Source organism: Sitophilus oryzae, unplaced genomic scaffold (assembly GCF_002938485.1).
Source record: "Sitophilus oryzae breed Bouriz unplaced genomic scaffold, Soryzae_2.0 scaffold_302_pilon_pilon, whole genome shotgun sequence".
Classification (NCBI taxonomy): Eukaryota; Metazoa; Arthropoda; class Insecta; order Coleoptera; family Curculionidae; genus Sitophilus; species Sitophilus oryzae.
Window position 1 is genome coordinate 529,696 of NW_022146866.1, and position 23,592 is coordinate 553,287.

At 32.6% G+C, this 23,592-nt stretch overlaps 1 protein-coding gene across 1 annotated transcript in view; it reads left to right on the forward strand.

Moving 5' to 3' along the window:
- Nucleotides 1-20,047, forward strand: part of LOC115884595 (tolloid-like protein 2) — a 185,470-nt gene extending 165,423 nt beyond the window's left edge. The window contains exons 12-17 of the mRNA XM_030903223.1: nt 355-584; nt 2,070-2,243; nt 5,435-5,564; nt 6,476-6,657; nt 16,098-16,258; nt 19,789-20,047. Coding sequence (XP_030759083.1) covers nt 355-584; nt 2,070-2,243; nt 5,435-5,564; nt 6,476-6,657; nt 16,098-16,258; nt 19,789-19,875 — 964 coding nt within the window. The 3' untranslated portion in view covers nt 19,876-20,047. The remainder of the gene's footprint in view (nt 1-354; nt 585-2,069; nt 2,244-5,434; nt 5,565-6,475; nt 6,658-16,097; nt 16,259-19,788) is intronic.
- Nucleotides 20,048-23,592: the final 3,545 nt, after the last annotated feature.

Genomic DNA, 23,592 nt, shown 5'->3' on the forward strand with positions numbered 1-23,592 from the left:
CGTGCACCGGAAAATGTTTTGCGATTACGGTATATACACAATTTAACAATAATTTTTCCTAAATATAAAAATAAATTACAACCTTCTTAAGACCAACTGGCAGTAAGTGCCATTAAAAAATAAAGAAGCGTTCGAGCCAAGTAAATGACGTCTAGGGCTTAACCTCGACAAAATTATCATCGATTATCATCCCCAGCCGTCTTTGACGCAGTTTTTTTCCGATCCTATGGTAATTAAATATTGTAACTATATTAGGTGTTAGTATATTGCGATAAAAGTTTCCATTTTAAAGCTCAGAAAAGATATTGTCGCTTATTGAATAGTGTGATAAATATGAATTATATATTTCTTTAGTGCTGAGTTATGTCAAGAAGACTGGTTAGAAATCTACAACGTCTATAGAGACGGTACGGAGATAATAGTCGGAAGGTACTGTCATATGTCAGCTCCAGGTCCCGTAGAATCCAACAGAGGAGCTGTGGGACTCAAGGTCATACTACACTCCGACGAAGCCAACGTTTCCAGCGGTTTCAAGGCTAGGTACAGTTTCGAAGTGGCCAAATCCATCTTTGGAGATTGTGGAGGTACTGGTATAGCCCTAAAATTGTATATGTACAAATGTCTTTTTTGTGCATCTGTTAATAGAACGTCATAGTTACTTTTGTGATGTATAATTTGGCCATTTAGGCTAATAAAATCATTCGACTTTTTGTCATTTCGACCTGCCTATTTGTTTTTAGATAATTAATAATCGTTAATAGACAGTTGAAATACAAGAGGTACCTAAAGTTGAAACATTTTCAATATCATCATGTAACATACAGAGTCTGGCAATAGTGCGTCGAGCATCTGTAGCTCCTAGAATAAAAAACTTGGGAATTTTGTTTAAGTGCAAACTTAAAGTATGTACTAGGTTGTATTTCATGAAAATATTTTAACTTCTATAGGGTGGCTCAAAAAAGTGAGTGAATCGGGATTATAAATAAAAAATATATATTTTTTAGCTGTTCTTAAAAAAAATTATTAAAAATACAAGAACTGTCCTGAAATCAAATCTATATTAGGCATTTACTTTAGATCGTCTGTACTTGCTTTACCATAAATATGTTAATCGTAAATCATACAGGACGTTCAAAATTCTACACCAAACTTTCTAAAATACAAAATAATTTTTCTTGTTTTTTTTTAAATGGGACACCCTGTATTTTATTTTTTCAATAGATAGAGAATTAAAAAATGTTTAATGGTTTCGCAGATATTCGCGTTTTTATATTTCATATGGCATTTTCCACAGTAAATTTTTATCAAAGTCACCCAATAATTTTTCTCTCATATTTTACCGCAGAAAGAGTCATATGAAATAATACTGCGTGTATCTGCAAAACCATTAAAATTTTTGAAATACTTTGAATAAAAAATGTTAATTTTTTAACTTTTCATCTAACAAAAAAAAATAATATACAAGGTATTCCATTCCAAAAAAAACAAAGAAAAAATATTTTATATTTTAGAAAGTTTGGCGTAGAATTTTGAACACCTTGTACGATTTAGGAGTAAGATATTTATAGCAGACTAAATATAGACCATCTAAAGTAAATCACTAATATAGTTTCGATTTCAGAATAGTTCTTGTATTTGTAATAAATATATGTTTTATTTAGTAATATCTCTGAAATTATGGAAATATATTTTCTCATATCTTAGAATTATGTAAAGTGGTCTGAAAGGAAGCCAAAAATGCATAAAAATAAAGTTCCGTTTAAAAAAATCATCCTGATCCACTCGCACTTTTATGAGCCACCCTATAGAAGTTAAAATATTTTCCTGAAATGCATCCTCCTACTTAGGTTTTCATCTAGGAACTACAGATGCCCGACGCACTATTACCGGATCCTGTAGAAACTAAAGCGGTTATGACAATTTTCTTTGACATCATAAATAGAGTAGCTCAAAAGATTCACCCTTTACTAATAAGGGAAAACCAAATGGGACACTGTACAAAAAATGATGTTTTTATTTTATTTAACGATTATTTTTCGTTTTAAAATTTGTATTTTTTTCTTGTTTAGCAAATGTGAGTAGTTCAGATAGTGGTCAGATACTTAGTCCAAACTATCCGAAGAACTATGATGCTCCCAAGTCGAGTCAGGCATCTAAAAGCTGTCACTGGTACATCAGCGTACGACCAGGCCACAGGATTCTAATAATTTTCGATAAGTTTGCTATTGAAGGAGAACCGAGCGGTAATATTATTTTATTTACTACATAAATAACGTAATAATTATATTGAATAAAAAAGTAAAAAATTAATTAATTACTATTCTATATTCATTGTGCAAACTCATTAACAAATTTGAGCTTTTTTTAAGTTTAAAGGTTTTTTTTAATTCATAACTTGATTTATACAAAGTGTATAAATTAGGTATGATATTGTGTGAAAACTTGAATTAAAGGTAGATTATTGTGAGTTAATAGAGATATATGGCAAAGTCCAATACTGCCGCAATTCCGCTATTAGCGTTGACGTTATTTTGACATTTGCGTTTGCCGAACAAAGAAGCTATGGCAACACAAAATAGCGTTGATTGATTTTGACGATTATGCCAACATTTTTAAAAACTTAGGCTTAACCTAGTTTTCTGACTTTGTCAATCAAAAGGGCATCTATATTCATAATTTTTCTTTATTTTTCTAAAAAAAATAACTATTAAATATATCAGGAGTTTTAAATAGTGTCTAAAAAAAGTGTGTCTAAAAAAGTGTACAATTTAACCCAATAAAGAGTTATCTCAATTTTTATAAAAAATACGGTATCTCAACTGATAAAATAACGTTCCGAAATTGTCAAATTACCGCACGGCGTCTTCTCCACCTAAATACCGGCATGCGATAACGTTAATAGCGCACAACCCCTTATTATGACACTTTAGCTGTCATAGTTGCCAAAATAACGCCTTCCATAATACCGCATATCGTTGCCATATCTCTCTAATGAGTAGAATTCAACAGTCCAGAATTTACAGATTTAATGAAGATCGTTATTGGAATGAAGCAACAAGTCTCGAGGCCTAATTATATTATCATCAAGTTAATAAAAAAAGTTCTCTAAAGCGGCCCACACATTATCAAACAAATTGCGCAACGCAGGCTGTTGCGCAACGAGTTGCCAATGTATGATAGTGTTTGATGCGTTGCGCAATTGTTTGATGAGTTTCAAGAATATTTGAATTCTTTTGTGCAACAGGACTGTTTGCGCAACGCGTTGTGTAGTGTATGTGTGTGTTGCGTTTCGTTGTGCAATATTTTAGTTCTTTCATCCAAATTCTTTGTTTTCTTTTTCGTTTTTTGGTATCATCAACATAAATGTCAACAAAATGGCAATTGAGGACATGATTGTTTCTCAAACAATGCACAACTTTTAATAAAAAGTGCTAGTGATTTAGACTAACTAAGTGCATGGGTGAGGCAGTTGTGCAACGGAACGTTGCGCATCGCTTTGTTGCGCAACTTGTTTAATATTGTATGGACCGCTGAATCAGTTGTGCAACGCAACGTTGCGCATCGCTTCGTTGCGCAATTTGTTTGATAATGTATGGGCCGCTTAAGAAACCGAAAATAGCAAAAAGAAATCGTAAATTATTAAAATAAAAACAATATATCATGTCTTTCAATGAAATTACCTGAAAGGAAAAAGCGTTAATGTTTTTAGCTTATATAAGCATGATGATAGGGTAATTAGCCTTCGAAAGTTGATGCTTCCAAATAAAGGTCTACATTAAACAAGTTTAAAATAGTTTTTATTATTTTTTATTCGTATTTAAACCAAAAACTTTAAACAATTTTCTTTATGAAACTTTATAAAATATTTATTTCAGAATAGAACATCAACACTAAAAGATTATTTCTTATCTGTGTTCAAAATATGCACTAAATGAATCCTCATTGACTTATACTTTTTAAGGTTTATAATATACAAGATTTATTTGATTGTTTGACTTATTTTAACAATTTTGCTTTACATAATTCTAAATTGTATGATACGCATATTCTTATATTCTTGTAGTTTTCATTGTTTATTTTTGGTGGTAGCTAAACAGAACAGCTCGTTAGTACAGGAATAGTTTTTCATAGTACAGGAATAATTTTGTTTTAAATAAAATGTCGAAAATGTCGAAGTTCATACCAATTAAACTTTTAGTCACGTGATTAAGCTTGACCGGCACAACGTTGCCTACTTTTACATATTTTCTCTTAATTAAAATATTTTAGGAAACAAAAATAAATTAATTATAAATATATAAACAGTTACTATTAACAACAACAAAACTTGCCTTCTTAACAGCACTTAAGAGACATACAAAACCATTACTTAAAATGAGTTTTTTGCATTGGCTATTAAGCTATCTTGTACACTTCGCTCTAAAAGAGCTTCTAAAAAGAACAATGTTCGACTGCAAGGTCTGCTAGTATTTTTTTTAAGTTTAAAGTATCACAACAAATTCATTTAATCCAAAAACTCGCAATACAAAACTAAAGCGTCAGAACGAATGACAATGACAGGAAATAAATAAATAAATGGGGCAACTTGACATTTTTTACAGCAGAGCTAACACATCAATCCCCAGCGGGAAATTTAAATTCCAGTTAGTCAGCCTAGCGCTGAATATGTCCATGGGTGAAACAGTGAATTTAAAAATCGCTCCCTCCATTACGTAACTAAAAGTTTAATTGGTATCTAATATAGGTGTGTAGTACACAACAGTCAATTTTTTTTAATTTTGCATTAATTTATTTCCGATATTAGATTCAGAACTCACAATGGCTTTTTTTAAAAACATCTGTAAAGTATATAAAATATTAAATAAAACTAATAATTTTAACACAACGGCAAAAAATCATTAACAAGATAAATCAAATACGTTAAATAATGTTGATTTTTCTAAAATATTAAAAAAATTCCAACACCAACTATAATTTCATCCTAATAGTCTAAATTCGTGGTCTGCATTTCAACGAGATAGACAATATTGAACATATACCAAAAAGATAAAAAGAGACTTAAACAGTCTTTTATTAGTTCCAGTTAAAGAGTCTTTCATGTTTATGGTAGGTATTGCCGGATATTTCAACAAGAATTAAATATGCTTCAAGTAGAGGGTTCAGATAGTCCTGCAGCTAGGTTTAAACCATTAATAAAGAACAAGTAGTTTTACCATTTTCTTGCATTTGTAATATCTCACATAAGCTTGTGATTATATTAGGCAAAAAAATTGTCTTACACGTTGAAGCACACAGACCCCGAATTTTTTAACGACCCAGCCGCTTCAGTATTATGTTATAATAACAACAAAATAAAATAATAGCAATAGTACTATGCAGCATTAAAATAACAATTATTATTTATCAAAAATAAAAATAACAAATTTAATTTTAGGGAGGGGATGTTCAGCGGCAGTTTTGAGGTTATGGACTGACATCGCAGCACCTAGCAAAGAGCTATGCGGTGAAAAGCCTCTCAAAGAGAAATGGCAGTATGTTTCGACTTCTAACCAGATGAGATTAAGGTAAAATAATGTATTAGTTAACCTCTAAGGTTTAGTTTGGTTTAGACCCAATCTTATCCTTAACATTGGCCCTAGATACATAACCTAACTAGTTTTAAGACATGGAATTCATATTATACTACTAGTCTTAAGGAAACTTTAGTACGGGCATGAGTACATACATGAAGCATAACTTTGAATACAAAGATTAAAGAAGGAGTATACTAATATCCACGATATTTATTCACTAGAGACGAAGTTTTATTTTTGTAAACATATAGGCTTGCAATATTATCATTTCTAGCACCTGTACATTTGTTGCGTTAAAAAATCTAAAATGTCAATATTCCATGCGTATATTGATAAATGAGGTCTAAATTATAAGAAAATGCATTTTCTACGAAAACTTGAAGAGATAGGTAAAAAATGTTATGATACAATTTGATAGACAATTAAATAATACATCTGATTCTCGTAAATATACACTGTGTTCCATTTAAATTAAACAAGTTATTGCCATTTAAATCTAGTAATTATTTAATATAAATTTTTAGACACTCTGTATAAGGTAGTATTATTTTTATTATTGTAACACAATATCTGATCAATAAATAAACTAACAGTAAATATTTAGCACTAGAAACCTTTCATACCCTTGGAGAAATGAAGCCTTAAAATTTTTACTACAATTTCACAGAATTGGATGTATTTCAAAAACGATAAGGTTTACGTGTGATAAACATTAATCAAATTTACTTTTATTTCAATCGTAGAATCAAAAAATAAAATAATGTACAGGGTGATCAATTAAAAAAAATACAACTTTGATATTTTTTTATTTATTTGAGACACTCTGTATCTTGTAAAAATATTCTTGAATATTCCTAATCAACAGAAAATATCATTTTTAAAGCAAAGCATTTTTCTTATAGCTTTATAACTGCGGATAAGGCTGTGGGGTACGCAGGGTTTAAAGCCGTATGGACCGAGGTACTTAACGGACCTTCCTGCGATGAGTTCCAGTGCGAGATATCCCTGTTTTGTATACCGTTTCACCTCAAGTGCAACCAGATACCGAATTGCGGAGTTGACGATGACTCCGACGAAAAAGACTGTAAGTATAACCCGATATATAATCTCTCAGCGAAAAAAAACTATAAAACTAAAATAATTCCTGAGCGAGTTTACATTATTTGGTGTGCGCAAAAAATACTAATTCGTTAAATAAATCTAAATAAATATATTTTTCTCATAAAAAAGAACTATTATACAAAAACAAAATAAAAGTTATAGAGAGATCTCAGATATACATATTATCTCTCTCTAACAAATACCCGTATAAATAAATTATCTCTTATAACTGCTATGAATATGTAGTATCTATTAGACACTTAAAAAATAAAATTTCTAAATCACTGTTATTTTTTGAGATAACATTGGCATACAAATTGTTTTTTACAATTTATTTCTGTTGCATTGCACGCTCAAAGAATACGGGGACATAACCTAACTAGATTTGATTTTAATAAATCATATTATGTTAGGAAATGTTTCTCATTATTTTATGGTGGCTGTGTCAGTGGCGGCGTCCAGAAACGATTTTTGAGTGGGCTGATTCTTGTTCTTTTTTCGATATTAAATGTATTTTCCAGTTTGCGGTAGGTGGCAACAGATAGATATAGTTCATACCAAATGAACTTTTACTCACGTGATTAAGCTTGACCGGCACAGCGTTGCCCACTTTTACATATTTTCTTTTAACCAAAATATTGTAGGAAACAAAAATAAATGATTTTAAATATATAAACAGTTATTATTTACATCAACAAAACTCACCTTCTTAACAGCACTTAAGGGACATAAAGGGCCATTAATACCGCTTTCCCTTTCAAAATATTCTAATAAAGTTGCGATGAGTTTTTTACAGTTATTAAGCTTGTCTTGTACAATCTTGTACACTTCGCACTAAAAGAGGTTCTAAAAAGAACAATGTTCAACTGCAAGGTCTGCTAGTGAATATTTTTAAGCTTAAAGTATAACAACATAACATATTTAAACCAAAAACTATTAATACAAGACTAAAGTGTCAAAGCGAATGACAATGTCAGGAAATAAATAAATCTGGCAACTTGACATTTTTTACAGCAGAGCTACCACCTGAATCCCTAGCAGGAAATTTAAATTCCAGTTAGTCAGCCCGGCGCCAATTATGTCCATGGTTGGCAACAATGAATTTAAAAATCGTGCCCTCGATTACATAACTAAAAGTTTAATTTGTATCAAATATGGATAAAAAAAAATGGATTTTGACAGAATATATAAAATTTGTAATTTTTGAGTCTAATATAGAAAATAGTTGCTGAGATTAACAGTGGACATTTTTTATCTGTAATCTGTACTCCTATTTTAATAGAATTCTCAACTTCCAGTCTTCTTTACAATGGAGTATCAGAAGAGTTTGTCTTAAATAATATATCGGTATCTATTTTTATTAGTATTGGAAACCAGTTGATTAGGTAATAATTCTTCGTGGAAAAAAACCAGAAATATTAATAAAAACATTAATATCAATAAGGAAAATAACGTTTAAAATTATACACCCCCAATACATTATTTAATATTTCTTTCTGCGAATTGCTACTGATTTCAGGATTACATATTGTTATGTATTAATTATAAATTAGCTCAGAAAAATAATATAAAAATATTTATCATTAAAAAAACAATCTCTAAAACTGCCATATACCTACTGGGAATTCCATGTAGAATATTTGATATAATTGTTAGAATATTTGTTGGTCTAATAATCGCCACATAATCGCCACCTATCGCAAACCCTTTTTTCGATCAAAGCACGATACACATACAATCGGTATATTTTTTACACATACGTACCCTGTTTTGATAACAGTGCAGATTCCATGATAATAAAATTCTTACTTGACACGATTTATTTGAACGAAAATCTTTGCCCGTCTCAGCGGTAGATATACGAATCAAACGGTTAGTTTAAACACAACGAATATATTGACTCTCCTTAAAAAAGTATTCTTATTCAACCTCCCGCATTAAAATCTGTGACGTAGTGCATCAATTCTGTTATACGAGGGGTTCAGAAGAGAACTGATGAAGTCCTAGAAGATAATTATGGAGAAAATGAAAGTTAAAGTTTTTTAATGTTACTTAATTAAAATTAAACAAGCTGGAGAAGAAAACTTGACACGATGTTTTATTATATTTTAAATTGTATAATTGCAAACTAAAGTAACTCAAAATACAACTGTAGCCATTTTTAAGAATGTTTGTTTATACTTTTTTGAACTTGAACTATTTTATCCCGGAACATGAAATTTTAGATATAAATTGGTTCATCGGCACATTCTTCTTCGTCATTAAGGGATTTGTAAGCAAATAGCTACTCACCATCTACTAAGCATTACAAGAAGCAGTCTAGCGATGGGATGGGACCAACCACATGGAGAAGAGCAAAAGTAATCTTCATACCCAAAATAGGCAAAACTGACTGGACAAATCCCAAGTCATTTAGGCCTATTAGTCTCACATCGTTCATACTAAAAACGCTGGAGAAAGTAGTTGAAAACCATATTGGAGAAAATCATCTAAAGGTTAAACCACTGCATGATAGTCAGCATGCATATAGAACGGGTAGATCCACAGAAACTGCTCTGTACCAATTAACGGAGCTAATACAGACAAGTCTGGATAGCAAAGAAACAGCAATTTGTGCCTTCTCGGATATTGCGGGGGCGTTTAACAATATACCACATAAGGTGGTCAGGCGATCTCTAGAAACAAGAGGGGTGAACAGAACTATTATTCGCTGGTTTTGGGAAATGCTGTCAACACGAACAGCAGAGGCTCAGATGGGCACCAAAACTACAGCTGTTAAAACAACGCAAGGAACTCCACAAGGTGGAGTAACCTCCCCTTTGCTGTGGAGCTTGGTGGTGGATGAACTACTAGACGAATTAACTCTAGCGGGAATACATTGCATTGGGTATGCAGATGACATAGTCATGATCGCTCGGGGGAAACATGAAGGCACCTTGTGTGATATTATCCAAAGAGGACTCCGTATCACTGAGAGATGGTGTAGAACTGTCGGGCTGAGTATCAACTCAGACAAAACCGCGATAGTGCCATTCACCAGAAAGCGAAGTCTGAAAAACTTGAAAAGAATCCAACTAGATGGGAAGAAAATACTGCCAACACAGGAAGTTAAATACCTGGGAATAACTCTGGACAGTAAACTCCTGTGGAACAGGCATATTAAGAACACTACCAGCAAAGCCATAAAGGCTCTAATGATATGCAGAAGACTGGCCGGAAATAGATGGGGCTGCTCCCCTAACATTTTGCGCTGGATGTATACCATGATAGTAAGACCCATGATTACTTATGGAGCAGTTGCCTGGTACACAAAACTAGAGCAACGGACGGCAAGGCTAAACATATGCAAAGTCCAGAGACTAGCATGCGTTTGCATCACAGGAGCCATGAGAACCTGTCCAACAGCAGCAATGGAGGTCATTCTAGATCTAACACCACTGCACATTGTCATTGCATATATGCCAATGCGACAATGATTAGAATGGTCACTAACGGAATTAGTACTGGGAGAATTGTCAGATCAGGGGCTTGGAACACCCTCATAAAGGAAATACCACTCCTGCAACTCCCAGTGGACGATATGCCAAGAACCTACAACTTTGAGAAACATCTCAATGTAGTATTGGGCAATAAAAAGGATTGGAAGAGCAAAACGCTTGCCCAGCAGTTAAAAGACCATACCATAACTTGGTATACTGATGCTTCCTAAACCAATACGGGAACAGGGATCGGAGTGTTTGGGCCGAGAGCTAAATACTCCGAACCAATGGGCACTTACCCTAGTATCCTACAGGCAGAAATCTACGCTATCGAAAGATGCGTACAACTTATATTAGATAGGAACTATCCGAAACAAGAAATAGCCATCTTGTCTGATAGCCAAGTAGCGTTAAAAGCGATCAACTCAGTATCAATCAATTCGAAATTGGTCAAAGAATGCATAGAGAAGCTGAATAAATTAGGCAAAGAAAACAAAGTCCTCCTAATCTGGGTGCCTGCTCACCAAGGGATAGAAGGCAATGAAAAGCAAATAATCTAGCTAGGAAAGGAGCGAACACTCCACTAACTGGACCAGAACCGTTCTGCTTTCCAAGTGGTAACCAACTCAAGGCGGAACTCAAGAACTTGGAAGATTCCATCCGCAACCTGGAATGGAAATCTTGCAACGGTCTAAGACACTCGAAGAAGTTTCTGAGGGCTTATGATCAAGAAAAATCATAGATCTTCCTGGGTTTAAGTAAGAACAATCTTCGGATTGTCACGGGGTTTTTCACAGGACACTGTCTCCTCAATGAACACCTCAGTAGATTGAAACTAAGAAGAAACGGCGAATGCAGATTCTGTGGGGAAGATGGGGAAACACCAGTACACCTCATCACTGAGTGCGCCGAGACGACAACCATTCGTGCCATGAATTTTGGTACGACTGATATTGGAGATGGAAAACTACTCTCTATAAAACCGTCCCAGATACTGGCTTTTGTCAAGGGATTTGTTGACTTCACATTGTCTATTAATAGTGTTTTCTTCTATTTTTATAAAAATTATGGTATATAAGCGGGATGAAGGGAAGATCTTTCATGTGTTGCCTTTTAGAGTGTGTTACGTTACGTCTATATGAAATGATAAGATTTTTCTTCCTCGTGCAGTTTTATTCAGATCAACAATATGTCACATATTTAAATATTTATAAGAAATACAGCCTAATTTATTGATATAGTAATATATAGTATCTTTGAAAATAATGATAAATCAAACTATACTTTCAGAATCGATAGAATCAGACCTTTCAGATGGTTGATAATCTGATTCACTTGGTGCAAATGGTTCAGACTTTGTTTCATTGTCATCCATTTTATCAAAAAAAACATTTTTTAGCTCTAAACTTTAACACGTGTGTTAAAATCGCGCACAGCGTTAAATTTTATGGACTTCATTCAGTTCACTTCTGAAAGGAATCAACAGAATATTCAGAAACCAAACAGAAACAGACTATAGCTGCTTAATGCGTAAAGTATGACTTGATTCATTTCTCTACCGGAAAAAAAAACATGTTATATATAAACGTATAAAGACGATTATCTTAAAATAGTAGGAAATTGGACTTGATCCATTTTAATCCTGACCACTTCATATATGAAACTTACCGGTAGTATGTGTATCGTGGAATAAGGTAGTACTTGCACTTGAGTATACCTTGCGTGTGTGTGCAGGTGGCGCGGCGTCGCAGGTAGACGCGGGTGCAACCTCGGCGTCCCGGCGGCGACGCCCCACCTGGCCGGGCGTCGCCCAACTGGCCGCCGCGCTGTTGCCATTCCTCCTGCCGCTCCCGTAACCAACCAGCCCCAATCAATGCTCGCAAAACCCGCCCGCGCCCGCTCTCGACGTGAGTCTCTCTTTTCTTTCTCTCTCTCTCTTTTTTGGCTGATAATTGCTGTTGCATCGCTGCTCTTCGTTACTCAAGCTCTCCGCTACTAATACGCATGCGCTTGTTTGTTTTTTTTGGTGGTCTTTTGGCGTTGATAGAAGAAATAAGAAGATGCGCAACTTTATGGGCGATTTCGTGGCACAAAACCTGTTAGAGTGGTAGCTGGCAATACCGTCGCCGCTAGTCAACCTGTCCGAGATTTAACACTGTGCCGCTGCGCGCTGGTAGTCGTTTACAGCACATAAAAACTACTGTACCGTAGTTCTACTCTCAGCCGACAGAGTGGATGGTTCCCAAAGACAGTGTTGCTAGAACTACGGATTAATCCGTAGATTTACGTATTTTAGGTACAGTACGTTAATAATAAGGATTTTCTATCATTAAACAATTTAATATAATATTATATGATTAAACAAAGAACGGCGTCAGAGTTGGGTTGGAAATGAAGATAGCTGTTATTTTATATGTAAAATATTATGGTAAGTGTCAACAGTCATTATTTCCAAGCCAACTAAACGACTTTTTTCGATCATACGAAATATTCAGTACCTATAAAAGAATTTTTATTTTTGTTTGTTTATTCTATGTTTAACACAAATACATTTTTAATGCATAAACGCGGATTTTTCATCCAAAGATATTTTCGTCAAACGTTTTACAGATATTACACATGGCAACACTGTCGCTTTCGGTTCCACATCGTCTTTGATATGCCTTCGCTAACCGAATTAGAGAAAATGAGTGTTGTATGCGTTGGCCGCAGAACGAGTAGAGGCTCCACCTTACAGCACTTAAGACGTAAGGGGAAATAAAAGCCTTATCACGAATTTGCCCATTAGGTTGCGTATCTTTCCAGTTCTTTCAATCAACGCTTTTAGTATTTCAAACGGATATAAAAACCTGGTCAATCTATATCGATGGTCTGGATTACGTGTCAGATAATAATGGTTAGGTTAGGTTAGGTTAGATGACCTAACAGTCTAGTTAGATACCCTATTTAGATGCCCTATTATAGTCATAATTGCTCGCAGTTTGTTGTTTTTACAGACGAATTGAACTGTGTTTCCGTCTATCAAGTTTGTTTTACTCATTAAAATGCAGACCACTGATTTAGATTATGAAGTAGTTTCTTGGTCTTTAAATACATTCTGTTAAAAGTATGATGGTAAAAGCATAGTTTATCTTCATCGAAACTCGCAGTTCTTTTGGGCATCAATTTTACAGTTTCAGCTTCACATATTAAGACCCACCTTCACTACATTATGTCATTACATTACCCTCACTTTTATTTTCATTTCTCTTATTTTACTTCACACCATTGTCCTTTGATGACATTTATTATCTTCGCTTCCATCATTTTAGTTGCATTCATATTATTGCATTCTGGCTACTTTTACTGCACTAAGCTTTACTTCACATCTATCCATTCTTCCTTCCATTAGAGCAGTTAAATTTACTTCACATCATTCCTTACGCGAATTGCATTACATTCCTTTCAATCCTGACCATCCAAACCCTATCGTCTCATCCTTTTCCGTAATTCTTTAAAGAATTAAAATTCCTATTCAAATTTTCATTGTTATTTTATTTCATAACAAAGTAAATAAGACACTACATTCTAAATAACTAACTAGGTATATTCAAACTCATACAGATATCGTTGATTAAAATTAAAATTAATGTTATAAATACTTTAGAATACTCTACATAAATACATTTTCATAGAATTTGTGGCAGTATGAATTAATTGTTAAATACTGCCAAAAAGTGGAGTGCAAAAAATAAAGATGCCTATACAGGGTGAGTATTAAATAAGCGCAAATATATTCAGGGCTGATAAATCTCGATAAAAGAAACATTTTTTTTAGATTTTCTCTTTGACGTTTTTCAAATAAGTCCAAAATAACCGAGTTATTTTACTTTGAAAATTTCCAAAAAATAATAATTTTTTGCTTAAATTTTGAGAGCCACTGGGATCTTTTCTGTTTTTTGTTTCTTGTAATCTACTACCTATGTTGCCATATTATCAAAAAATTATGTTTTTTAACTAAAAACTAAAAAAAATTCAAAATTCTCAATTTTGTTTTCTCAAAAAAATCCTCATAATCGTGTTTCTGGGGTCAAGATATACTATCCCTTAAAATATTTGCACTTATTTAAGACTCACCCTGTATAAAAATATAAAAATGATTTCTTTACATTGAATAAAAAAACTATGGAATGAGCCAAATACTGTTTTTATATTCATACAATTTAAAAAACGAGCGCCACTGGTCAACCGGAACTCATTAAGCCATATTGAAGCCCTTTCATAATATCGTATCCATAATATTTTTATTCAATGGCTTTATAAACAAAAAAAGCTACCTAACATGAAAAGCTACCTGTCAAATAGTAAACTACATTTATAATTATGATAAAAAAAACGGCGTTAAAGATGGCTGTGGAATGACAATCGATGATAATTTTGACGAGGTCAATCTCTAGATGTCATTTAGTAAAAATTGACATAAAACTTGTACTTACTAAAAATTGACATAAAAATTTACCCTAATTGTAGAAAGATTAAAAGAAAAGGATAGAACGTTTCCAGGCAAACAAATTTAAAATTTCCAAAAAATATTTTTTCTCCAATTTTAAACTACACCATTTAAAAACAATTTTCACTCAATATAAAAATATATTATTGCCTTCTTAAGGTCAACTGGCAGTAAAAAATGAAGAAGGGTACAGACCAAGGGCATGAGCTCGCTAAAATTATCAATTGTCGTTCCCCAGCCGTCTTTGACGCCGTTTTTTTTTAGTCGTATGGTAATATGACTAGCATATTTGACAAGAAATTGTTTATTAGAATGTCAGTTTAAATAAAAATACAGAAGTATTTAAAGATAATCGAGAAAAAGATAGAGATAGAAAAAATAAGAATTTTGAGAAAGCTTCAGTTAACAGTAAAATACTCGTAGGCAGAGTGCAGGCTTTTGCATGGCTAGTAATTAGTTTTTATTAGATTTTATTTTAAACTTTATAATCATTAGCGAAGATTCAATTTCTTCAATCAAAGAAAAATATGTTAAAATAGTTGCTTTATTAGTACAGTCAATCTGGCATCAAAAAAGGTCTAGACTCCCATCAAATTATCCCCGCTCTCATACTTTGCCAGTCGTAAGTAGTCAAACGAAAAAGCTTAAATTCGAAAATTCGTATCCCCCCACCCCCACCATTTTTGAGAAACTCAAAAAAAATTAGGATTCGATTTTCTGGCTGAACCGTAGATCCCACAGAAAATTTTATGGAACAAAAAAAAAATGAAGGAATCTCAAAAATTTTGCGACAGTAAAAAAATGGTTTCACCTGGAAAAATGCAAAAAACTGCGTTTGGGTGACTTTGTCCACGAAGGTCTTAGAGGTTTGTTACTTAGAGATGACAATGTAGAGAAAATTTTCGGTGGGACCTACTATGGTTCAGCCAGAAAATCAAATCCAATTTTTTTAAGTTTCTCAAAAACGGTGGGGTGAGGGGGGGTACAAATTTTCGAATTTAAGTTTTTCCAGTGGACCACTTATGACTAGCAAAGTATGAGAGCGGGGGTAATTTGATGGGAGTTAATGGTGCCAGATTGACTGTACTATTATTGCCTAAACAGTTCATAGAGTTTATGCGATTCGTTACTTTTATACATGGCAGATACGGAGTGAAAAACAGTGTATATATAATACTTTAGTGGTTTAGGTATATCACTCCATTACATGATATTTCAGCTTGTGCTTTTTATAGTTTTATTTTATTTGAATTGAAGAAGAATCAAACTAACTGTAAATAGACCCGATTAGATATTATGTTACAAGTTATCATCATACAAGGAAACATACAACGCTATGTTGTATTATCAGTATTTGAATATATTTTATTTTTTAACGCTTTATAAGCAGTGACGTAAAGCTAATCGGCCTCTTTAAAGGTGTGACATGAAGCAATCTACTGATTTTTTTTGCAGGTCTGCCAGCCGAAGAACCTCAAAATCCCTTTCGGATGTCCTGGGTGGTTATCATGGGCGCCATTTTGTTAATTCTGATCATCCTCTGCGTCAGCTGTCAGCGGAAAAGACGCAGGCGCAGAGAGAGGGAACGGGCGATGCGTCGCAGCATCCACATACCAGTAAGATATCTTTAATTTTTATCTCTATTTAAATAGATCATTCTTTAATTATTTTTTTATAAAGTGACCATTACTTCTACACTACACTCTTAAAATAAAATTTTTGTTCAAAATCTCCATTCATTTCTAAACATTTTTTATCTCTTGATTTTTTCGTCCGATGCATAGTTTAACCTAATTATTGAAAAACAAAAATCTCTATCTGTATATCTCTATAATCTCTAACTATAGTTCATATCAAATAAACTTTTAGTCACGTGATTAAGCTTGACCGGCACAGCGTTGCCCCCGTTTACATATTTTCTTTTAATCAAAATATCTTAGAAAACAAAAATAAATTAATTATAAATATATTAACAGTTATTATTTACATCAACAAAACTCACCTTCTTAACAGCACTTAAGGAACATAAAGGGCCATTACTACCACTTTCCCGTTCTAAATATTCTAATAAAGTTGCGATGAGTTTTTTACGGCTAAAATCTTGTACATTTCGCACTAAAACAACTTCTAAAAAGAACAATGTTCGACTGTTTGCTAGTAACATTTTACACAATACTAAATAATAATAATAAAAAGTCGAAACGGATGACAATGTCAGGAAATAAGTAAATAAATGTGGCAACTTGACATTTTTTACAGCAGAGCTACCACCGGATTCAGGCTACTACCTGAATCCCCAGCGGGAAATCTAAATTCCAGTTATTCAGTCCGGCGCCGAATATGTCGACGATTGGCAACAATGAATTTAAAAATCGCGGCCTCGATTACGTAACTAAAAGTTTAATTGGTATCAAATAGAGCTGTCATAGTATAGAATTTCAAATCCCAATAAAAAATAATAATCCCAATAGTAAAACCCATATTGAATTACAGTCTACTACTATCCCTCTTATTATACAGGGTGAGTCTTAAATAAGCGCAAATATTTTCAGAGCTGGTAGATCTCGATAAAAGAAACATATTTTCTATTTACTGTTTTTCAAATAAATCTAAAATAACCGAGATATTTTACTTTGAAATTTTCCAAAACAAAATATTGTTTGCTAAAATTTTGAGAACCACTGGATCTTTTCTGGATTTTCTTTCTTGTAAATTTAATCTACTATCTATATTGCCATATTATCAGCAAATTATATTTTTTTACTAAAAACTAAAAAAAATCCAAATTTTAAAAAAAATATTTTCGCGAAAAAAAACCTCGTAATCGTATTTCTGGGGTCGAAATATACTACCACTAAAAATATTTGCACTTATTTAAGACTCACCCTGTAGTATATGGCATTAAGTGTGTATGTTTAAACATCCAACTACTTATTGGTTTTCTGCATCCAACACTCCACAAATTACGGATATATGACAAATGTCACTATTATTTTTTTTTATTTATTATAGAATGTTTTAAACAATACATTTACTTAATTATTCAGCCTAGTATCATTTGTGCTCCTCTTAGCTCTAAAGATTTTAAACGGTTTAGAATTAGAACCGGACAATCATATCCAAGTAAATTATGAAGTGTTAAAGGTACTGTTGGAATACTTTGTATTTTTGTAGATCTTTTACTCGGGTCATCTAGACTACGGTACTAAATTGTAAGAACTATTGTCATTAGTTTATCAATCTTAGTACCTATCAATTATGACCAGCAAAGATTTTCTCATTATTTAACTTCTTTAAGTGAAAACTCACCAGTCCTAATTAATTACAAACGATAGATCACCGAAGTAAAGCAACGTTAGACAATGCGAGCGGATGGACGGGTAACCGTCTGGAAACTCTCTGTCGTGATGTTGTTCCATGACAAGAAGGTAAAATCTATTGACACATACTGCTCATTCACGCCGGTTCCAGGCCGGATATCGCGTGAGTAAGAGTCGATTTAGACACTTTAGCCGGAGACCTAGGTTCGGATTCTGCGTAAACAAATTAGGTCCTGTCCAGATTAGCCTTAGCAGCAGAAGGAGACGTTAACTTAAAATACTTTTTTCTACAAATATCAGTAAAAATATAATTTTTAATGCATGCTGTCAGTGCCATGTGACATTATGTCACTGATGGTAAAAATCATTTACTTTTAGCACTAGTGCACTAGTGATTTACTTTTAACACTGAAGCGATAATATTACCATAGCAACCATAAACTTCATAATTAATTTGATTTCAGAATGACATATTATTATGAATTATTCATTAACGTAATTCGAAGGGATGGGACCCAAGCTTCCCTTCTCACAAAATAAAATACCACTTTTAGTACTTATATCATAAATAACTATTACTTATAGAATGTTTGTAAAAATTTCCAGAATACCGGGTGTGAAAAAAGTGGCTCACCCCTATAACTTTTTTATTTTTTCAGATAAAAAAGACTTGGTATGTTAGTATATGACAAAAATTAGGATTGATTGACATATTCACTTCTTTTCGGACACTTCCTGTTTCACTGGAAATTACTACCACTTTTGATTTTTAAATAGCACCATCGGTATTTTGTTACTTTATTCGATAGAAAATTATACTCTGAATAGAATGACATATCTTATGTCAACTTTTGACATTTTCGCTTAAAACAAAATTATATTTTTAATTCAGTCAAGGGTGCCATGGCTGTTTTAATAAAGAAGTCTTGGAAAAATAGATTTGATCGTCTAATATTTTAGTGTCTTGATCCTGGCCGATTAAAAAATGCTCAAATCGCATTTTTAATCATATCTCGTTAGCATATTTGAAAAAATAATTTTTTACGAATAATTTGGTATTACAAACTTAGCATTTCGAGTCAAATTGTCATTATGATCCGCATGTTACAATTTCAAAAAAACCATATTCGAAAATGTCAAAAGTTGACATATGACATGCCATTCTATTTAGAATACTATTTTCTATCAATATAGAAACAAAATACCGAGTGTGCCGCTTAAAAATCCAAAGTTGTAGTCATTTCCGGTTAAATAGAAAATGACCAAAAACAATTGAATACGTGAATCAATCCTAATTTATGTTATATACTAACATACCAAATCTCGATTTTTTATCTGAAAAAATAAAAAGGTTACAGGAGTGGGCCACTGTTGAGACGCACCCGGTATATGTATAGATCCAACTATATTTACATAATATATTCTGTACACAGTTATTCTGTTTACATGCATTCTGTAAGCATTTACAAAAAAGCTGTAAAATGTTTACATATTATTATCTAAACATCGATTACAGATTCTGTAAACTCTTTACAAAATATCTGTAATTTTATTACACAATAACTTTTGATTACAAAATATCTGTAAAAACTTTACAGAATCTCTGTAAACTTTGCGGTTTGAAAGTTATGTTGTGTCTTTAAGCAGCCATAAAACTTAATAGAATATTTGCAAAAGTTTCCAATATCGAAACGTTTACAGATATTCTGTAAATTCTTACAAAATATTTGTAAATACATTTTGCAGTATGGCCGTAAATTGTGTTGTTGTGTATGTAACGGTATCGTCGTCTTATTTCTAACCCGTGAATTTGTGTTTTGTTTTAGGTAGCCATTCCAGGTACATCCAGACAACAGGTGCCCCATTTCTGCGACGAGCTAGGCGAGCGGTTCGCGTCCGTCGACAGCGTCTGATGACGGCTGTCGTCGCCGCGGGCGAAACGCTGGCTGTGGCGCTGCCTCCGCGAGGCCTCGCGACCCTACTATCGCCTGCCGAAGACGACCGATTGGATAGCCGAACGCGTACGATCGTAAACGAGTAAGCGGCCAATCGGGTTCGATCGCGTTTCTTAAGCCAGGTTCACAAGTAGAAAAATTATTAAGGACGATGACATTTAAATAAGTTTATTTAAACCTAAGGTTAAAAAGTTTTATGCTTAGTTCTTCATTTATTTATGTAGTAGTAGCAATTAAAATTTTTATCATGATTAATACACACTATTAAGAAAAAATCTCCAAGTCAAATTTATTGGTTAGGATTTTCATTATCATCTTTTGTACAAAATATACGGGCGAAGTAAAGTAATCGAAAAACCATTTCCGATACACGTGATTAACTTTCAGTGACAAGTGATGGCGACAGCGCTGCCAGATTGTGATGGATTTATGAGATGAATCTTTATGTAAAATTGGGAAACAATATATGTTTAATTTAATAATTAATATTTTAGTAATTAATTTATTTAGTAACAGTAGTCACTAACACTCAGAGTAGAAATATATTTAAATTTAAGGTAGCAGCTACTCGCTACAAATCCAAATAAGTAGAAATAACTTTGAAAGTGGTATAATGTGCTTACCAATCAAACTTACTTCTCTGACTGCAGTCAAGGGTAATAAAGGATCTTTATTGTCACGTTCTCGTGCCTCTTTACAAGCCCTTTGCTTCGATTGTTTAAATGTGTCGGTATATTTTCAACACACACTTTCAAGAAATGCAATACAAAGAACTGTTCGTGCTTAAAAGTTCAATTAAAAAAAAAGACTATGAAAATCGGCAAAAAAACGAGAATTACTCCCAAAGATTCAACAACAACACGATATTATACAAAATAATGACTGACATTATAATAATTGTCCAATAATAAACGACAACGGTGGTGATCACGGCGCAATGTGACCAACATGGCGATAATAAAAATCGCTTTAAACTAATTTTTGCAACTTTAATCTAAATAAAATATCTGTTACAATCATTTGCTCTATAAAGTAAAATGAAGAGCTGCTCGGTATCTTAAATTATACACCAAATTTAAATATTTTTGTCAAAATTTCATTTAGTCAGGTTTATAATAGGCTTTAGTGCCAATTTCGATATGATTGATGACGTGCATCGGAAAATGTTTTGCGATTACCGTAGGTAAATTTTAAAACAATTATCGCATTGATATTCATTGGTAATTCAAAGACATATTTTTCCAAATGTAGTTTTTCTTTAAACGGAATGGTGTATATTTATTTAATTTGCTTAGTGAATTTGCCATAAAATACAATAAAATTTATGAAATAGCATTTTATGAAAAATCCAATGAGTGAGAACACTATTCCGATAAAAAAAACTTTGATGTAAAAATATGTATCAAGCACCCTGTATATCTATGATTATATTTTTTAAAATGTGCACTACTATTTTCTGCATTTTGCAATCAAAAATTGGAATAAAAATCTTAAATAGAAGATCTGATATGAAGCTTTTTCGGAACACTAGGTTAGAAACTAATATACAGTATGTCACAGGAATTTCTTTACAAGAAGAAAAACTTTTTTATTATTGACATTGTAAAAAAACCAAAATGTCAATAATAAAAAAGTTTTTCCTCGTGTAAAGAGAGATGCTGTATTTTTACCGCTGCTTTAAAAAGAATAGCTGATATCCTGTATTTCATGCCATAAATGAACACACTTTTTATCTCATTTCAAGATTTGTAATTTTCGTCTTTATGGAAATTATAATACAAGCTTCTATTAAAGTTCCTCATTTATGAATTATTCTTTAAATAGAAAATCTCTACTTGTGAACTGGTGTTTAAAATATCGTCGACAGCACAATATACAGGACTTAATTTTTATATAAAATCTAGTAAAAATAAAAAGAATTGATTTCAATATCAATGTAAAGACAGGCGAATATGGATTTATAATGTTAAACTATTGTTGGGCTTTAAATTATTAGGATTCAAAAATATATTTTTAGTTTTTATTCCAATAGTTCAATTATATTTTTGGAAATTTAAAAAAATATTAATGTCTCTAAAATTATTCATTATAGTTTTTTTGTATTGATGCTTTGAGGTCTAAAGCAGACCACTTACTAGAGAGCATGTTGGGCAAAATGTTGGCGAATGAAGTTTTCAACAAGTTTCCTAGCGTGTGTTAGTCAATATGTTGCTCTAAGTTTCATATGGAGTGCGTTGGTTGGTCAACATTCTGCTACGCATGTTGACAAGCATGTTGATCAAAATGCTCCCTAATGAGAGGTATGCTTAGATAACACAAAAATAAAATTTATTCCTTCTGAGTGTCTGTCAGGTTTAACAGACTAAAATCACTTATACTTTACCGAAAAATGCATATTTTAGTCAAATTCTGATAAACTTTAGTTGTGTTTATTTTTGTGCAGATTTTCCGATTTTGGACACCCAGGCTTAAATAAACGTCAAAAATTTACAGATGTCAAATTTTACGTATTCCTGACAAATGTTAGACGTTAATTTTTATGTAATTTTAAATCTATTTTTAAACTAAACTAACATCAACGTCATAAGTCAATTCACAAAAAAAAATCCATATGATGCGGACTTTATTTGTATCACTGATAAATATAATATATACAATTTCTTTTTACTGTAGTAGGACAATCAGAACACCCTGTATATTGAGCTGACCTCGCATCGAATATCAAATACTAAAAACACTTTTCGTGCGACAAAAATAAATGCCAAAAATACAGATAATAAAAACGCGTAACACTATAGTGTTATAACCCAAAAAAACAGAAACAAAACGTTTACAAGTGTTTGTTAAGTGACATTTCTTCCAAAATTGTTAGTAGTGACCGTGTGTGTATTACGCGAACATACGTGATTATACATAAACTATATAAAAATTTAGTTCTGGTTCTGTTGGCCTTAATTTATTTTCGAAAAAAAAGTCAAATCACTCGAAATTTGCAATAACTACGTAGCATTGCACTGTGCACGAAATAATATCCTCATTATTATCGATAGTAAAGTTTAAAACAATAATGGTCGACGGCTATTATACCCACTTCGTTTTTTACCATAGTCAAAGAGAGCAAAATTAATTTTATGGTTCTATAGGTCAATTGACGAAAAAATTTCAAATTTAGTTACAAAAATAGTACTAAAACTTTCGTAAAGCTGCCCGCATATGGGGTACGATTTGTCGTACATCAAGTTCTAGTTCTTAGAAATACGAGTTATCGGTAAATATCAGTTCTTCTATTTGCCTCTTCGTCCAGTGTATCTATTTGTTGGAGTATTATTTTACCAAAAATGATTCATAATAGGACAACAGGATTCTACAGTGTATAGTACCGTTGACTGAAGAAATAAGAAGATGCGCAACCTTATGGGCGATTTCGTGGCACAAAATTTGTTCGAGATCTACACTTGCGTGCATAGAAATCGGCTCAAGGCAAACTTTTGAAGTTAACTATATATTTTTTAGAATATATTTGTCAGATAAAGAAAAAAATATATACTGTTTGAAAAACAATTTCATATTCTTTGAAAAGAGTTTAGAGATATTAATTTGTATTTCGGTTTCTTTGGATTAAAATTATTAAATTAATGCATGAAACAAATTATCGTTCTTATTACTAAGATGTAT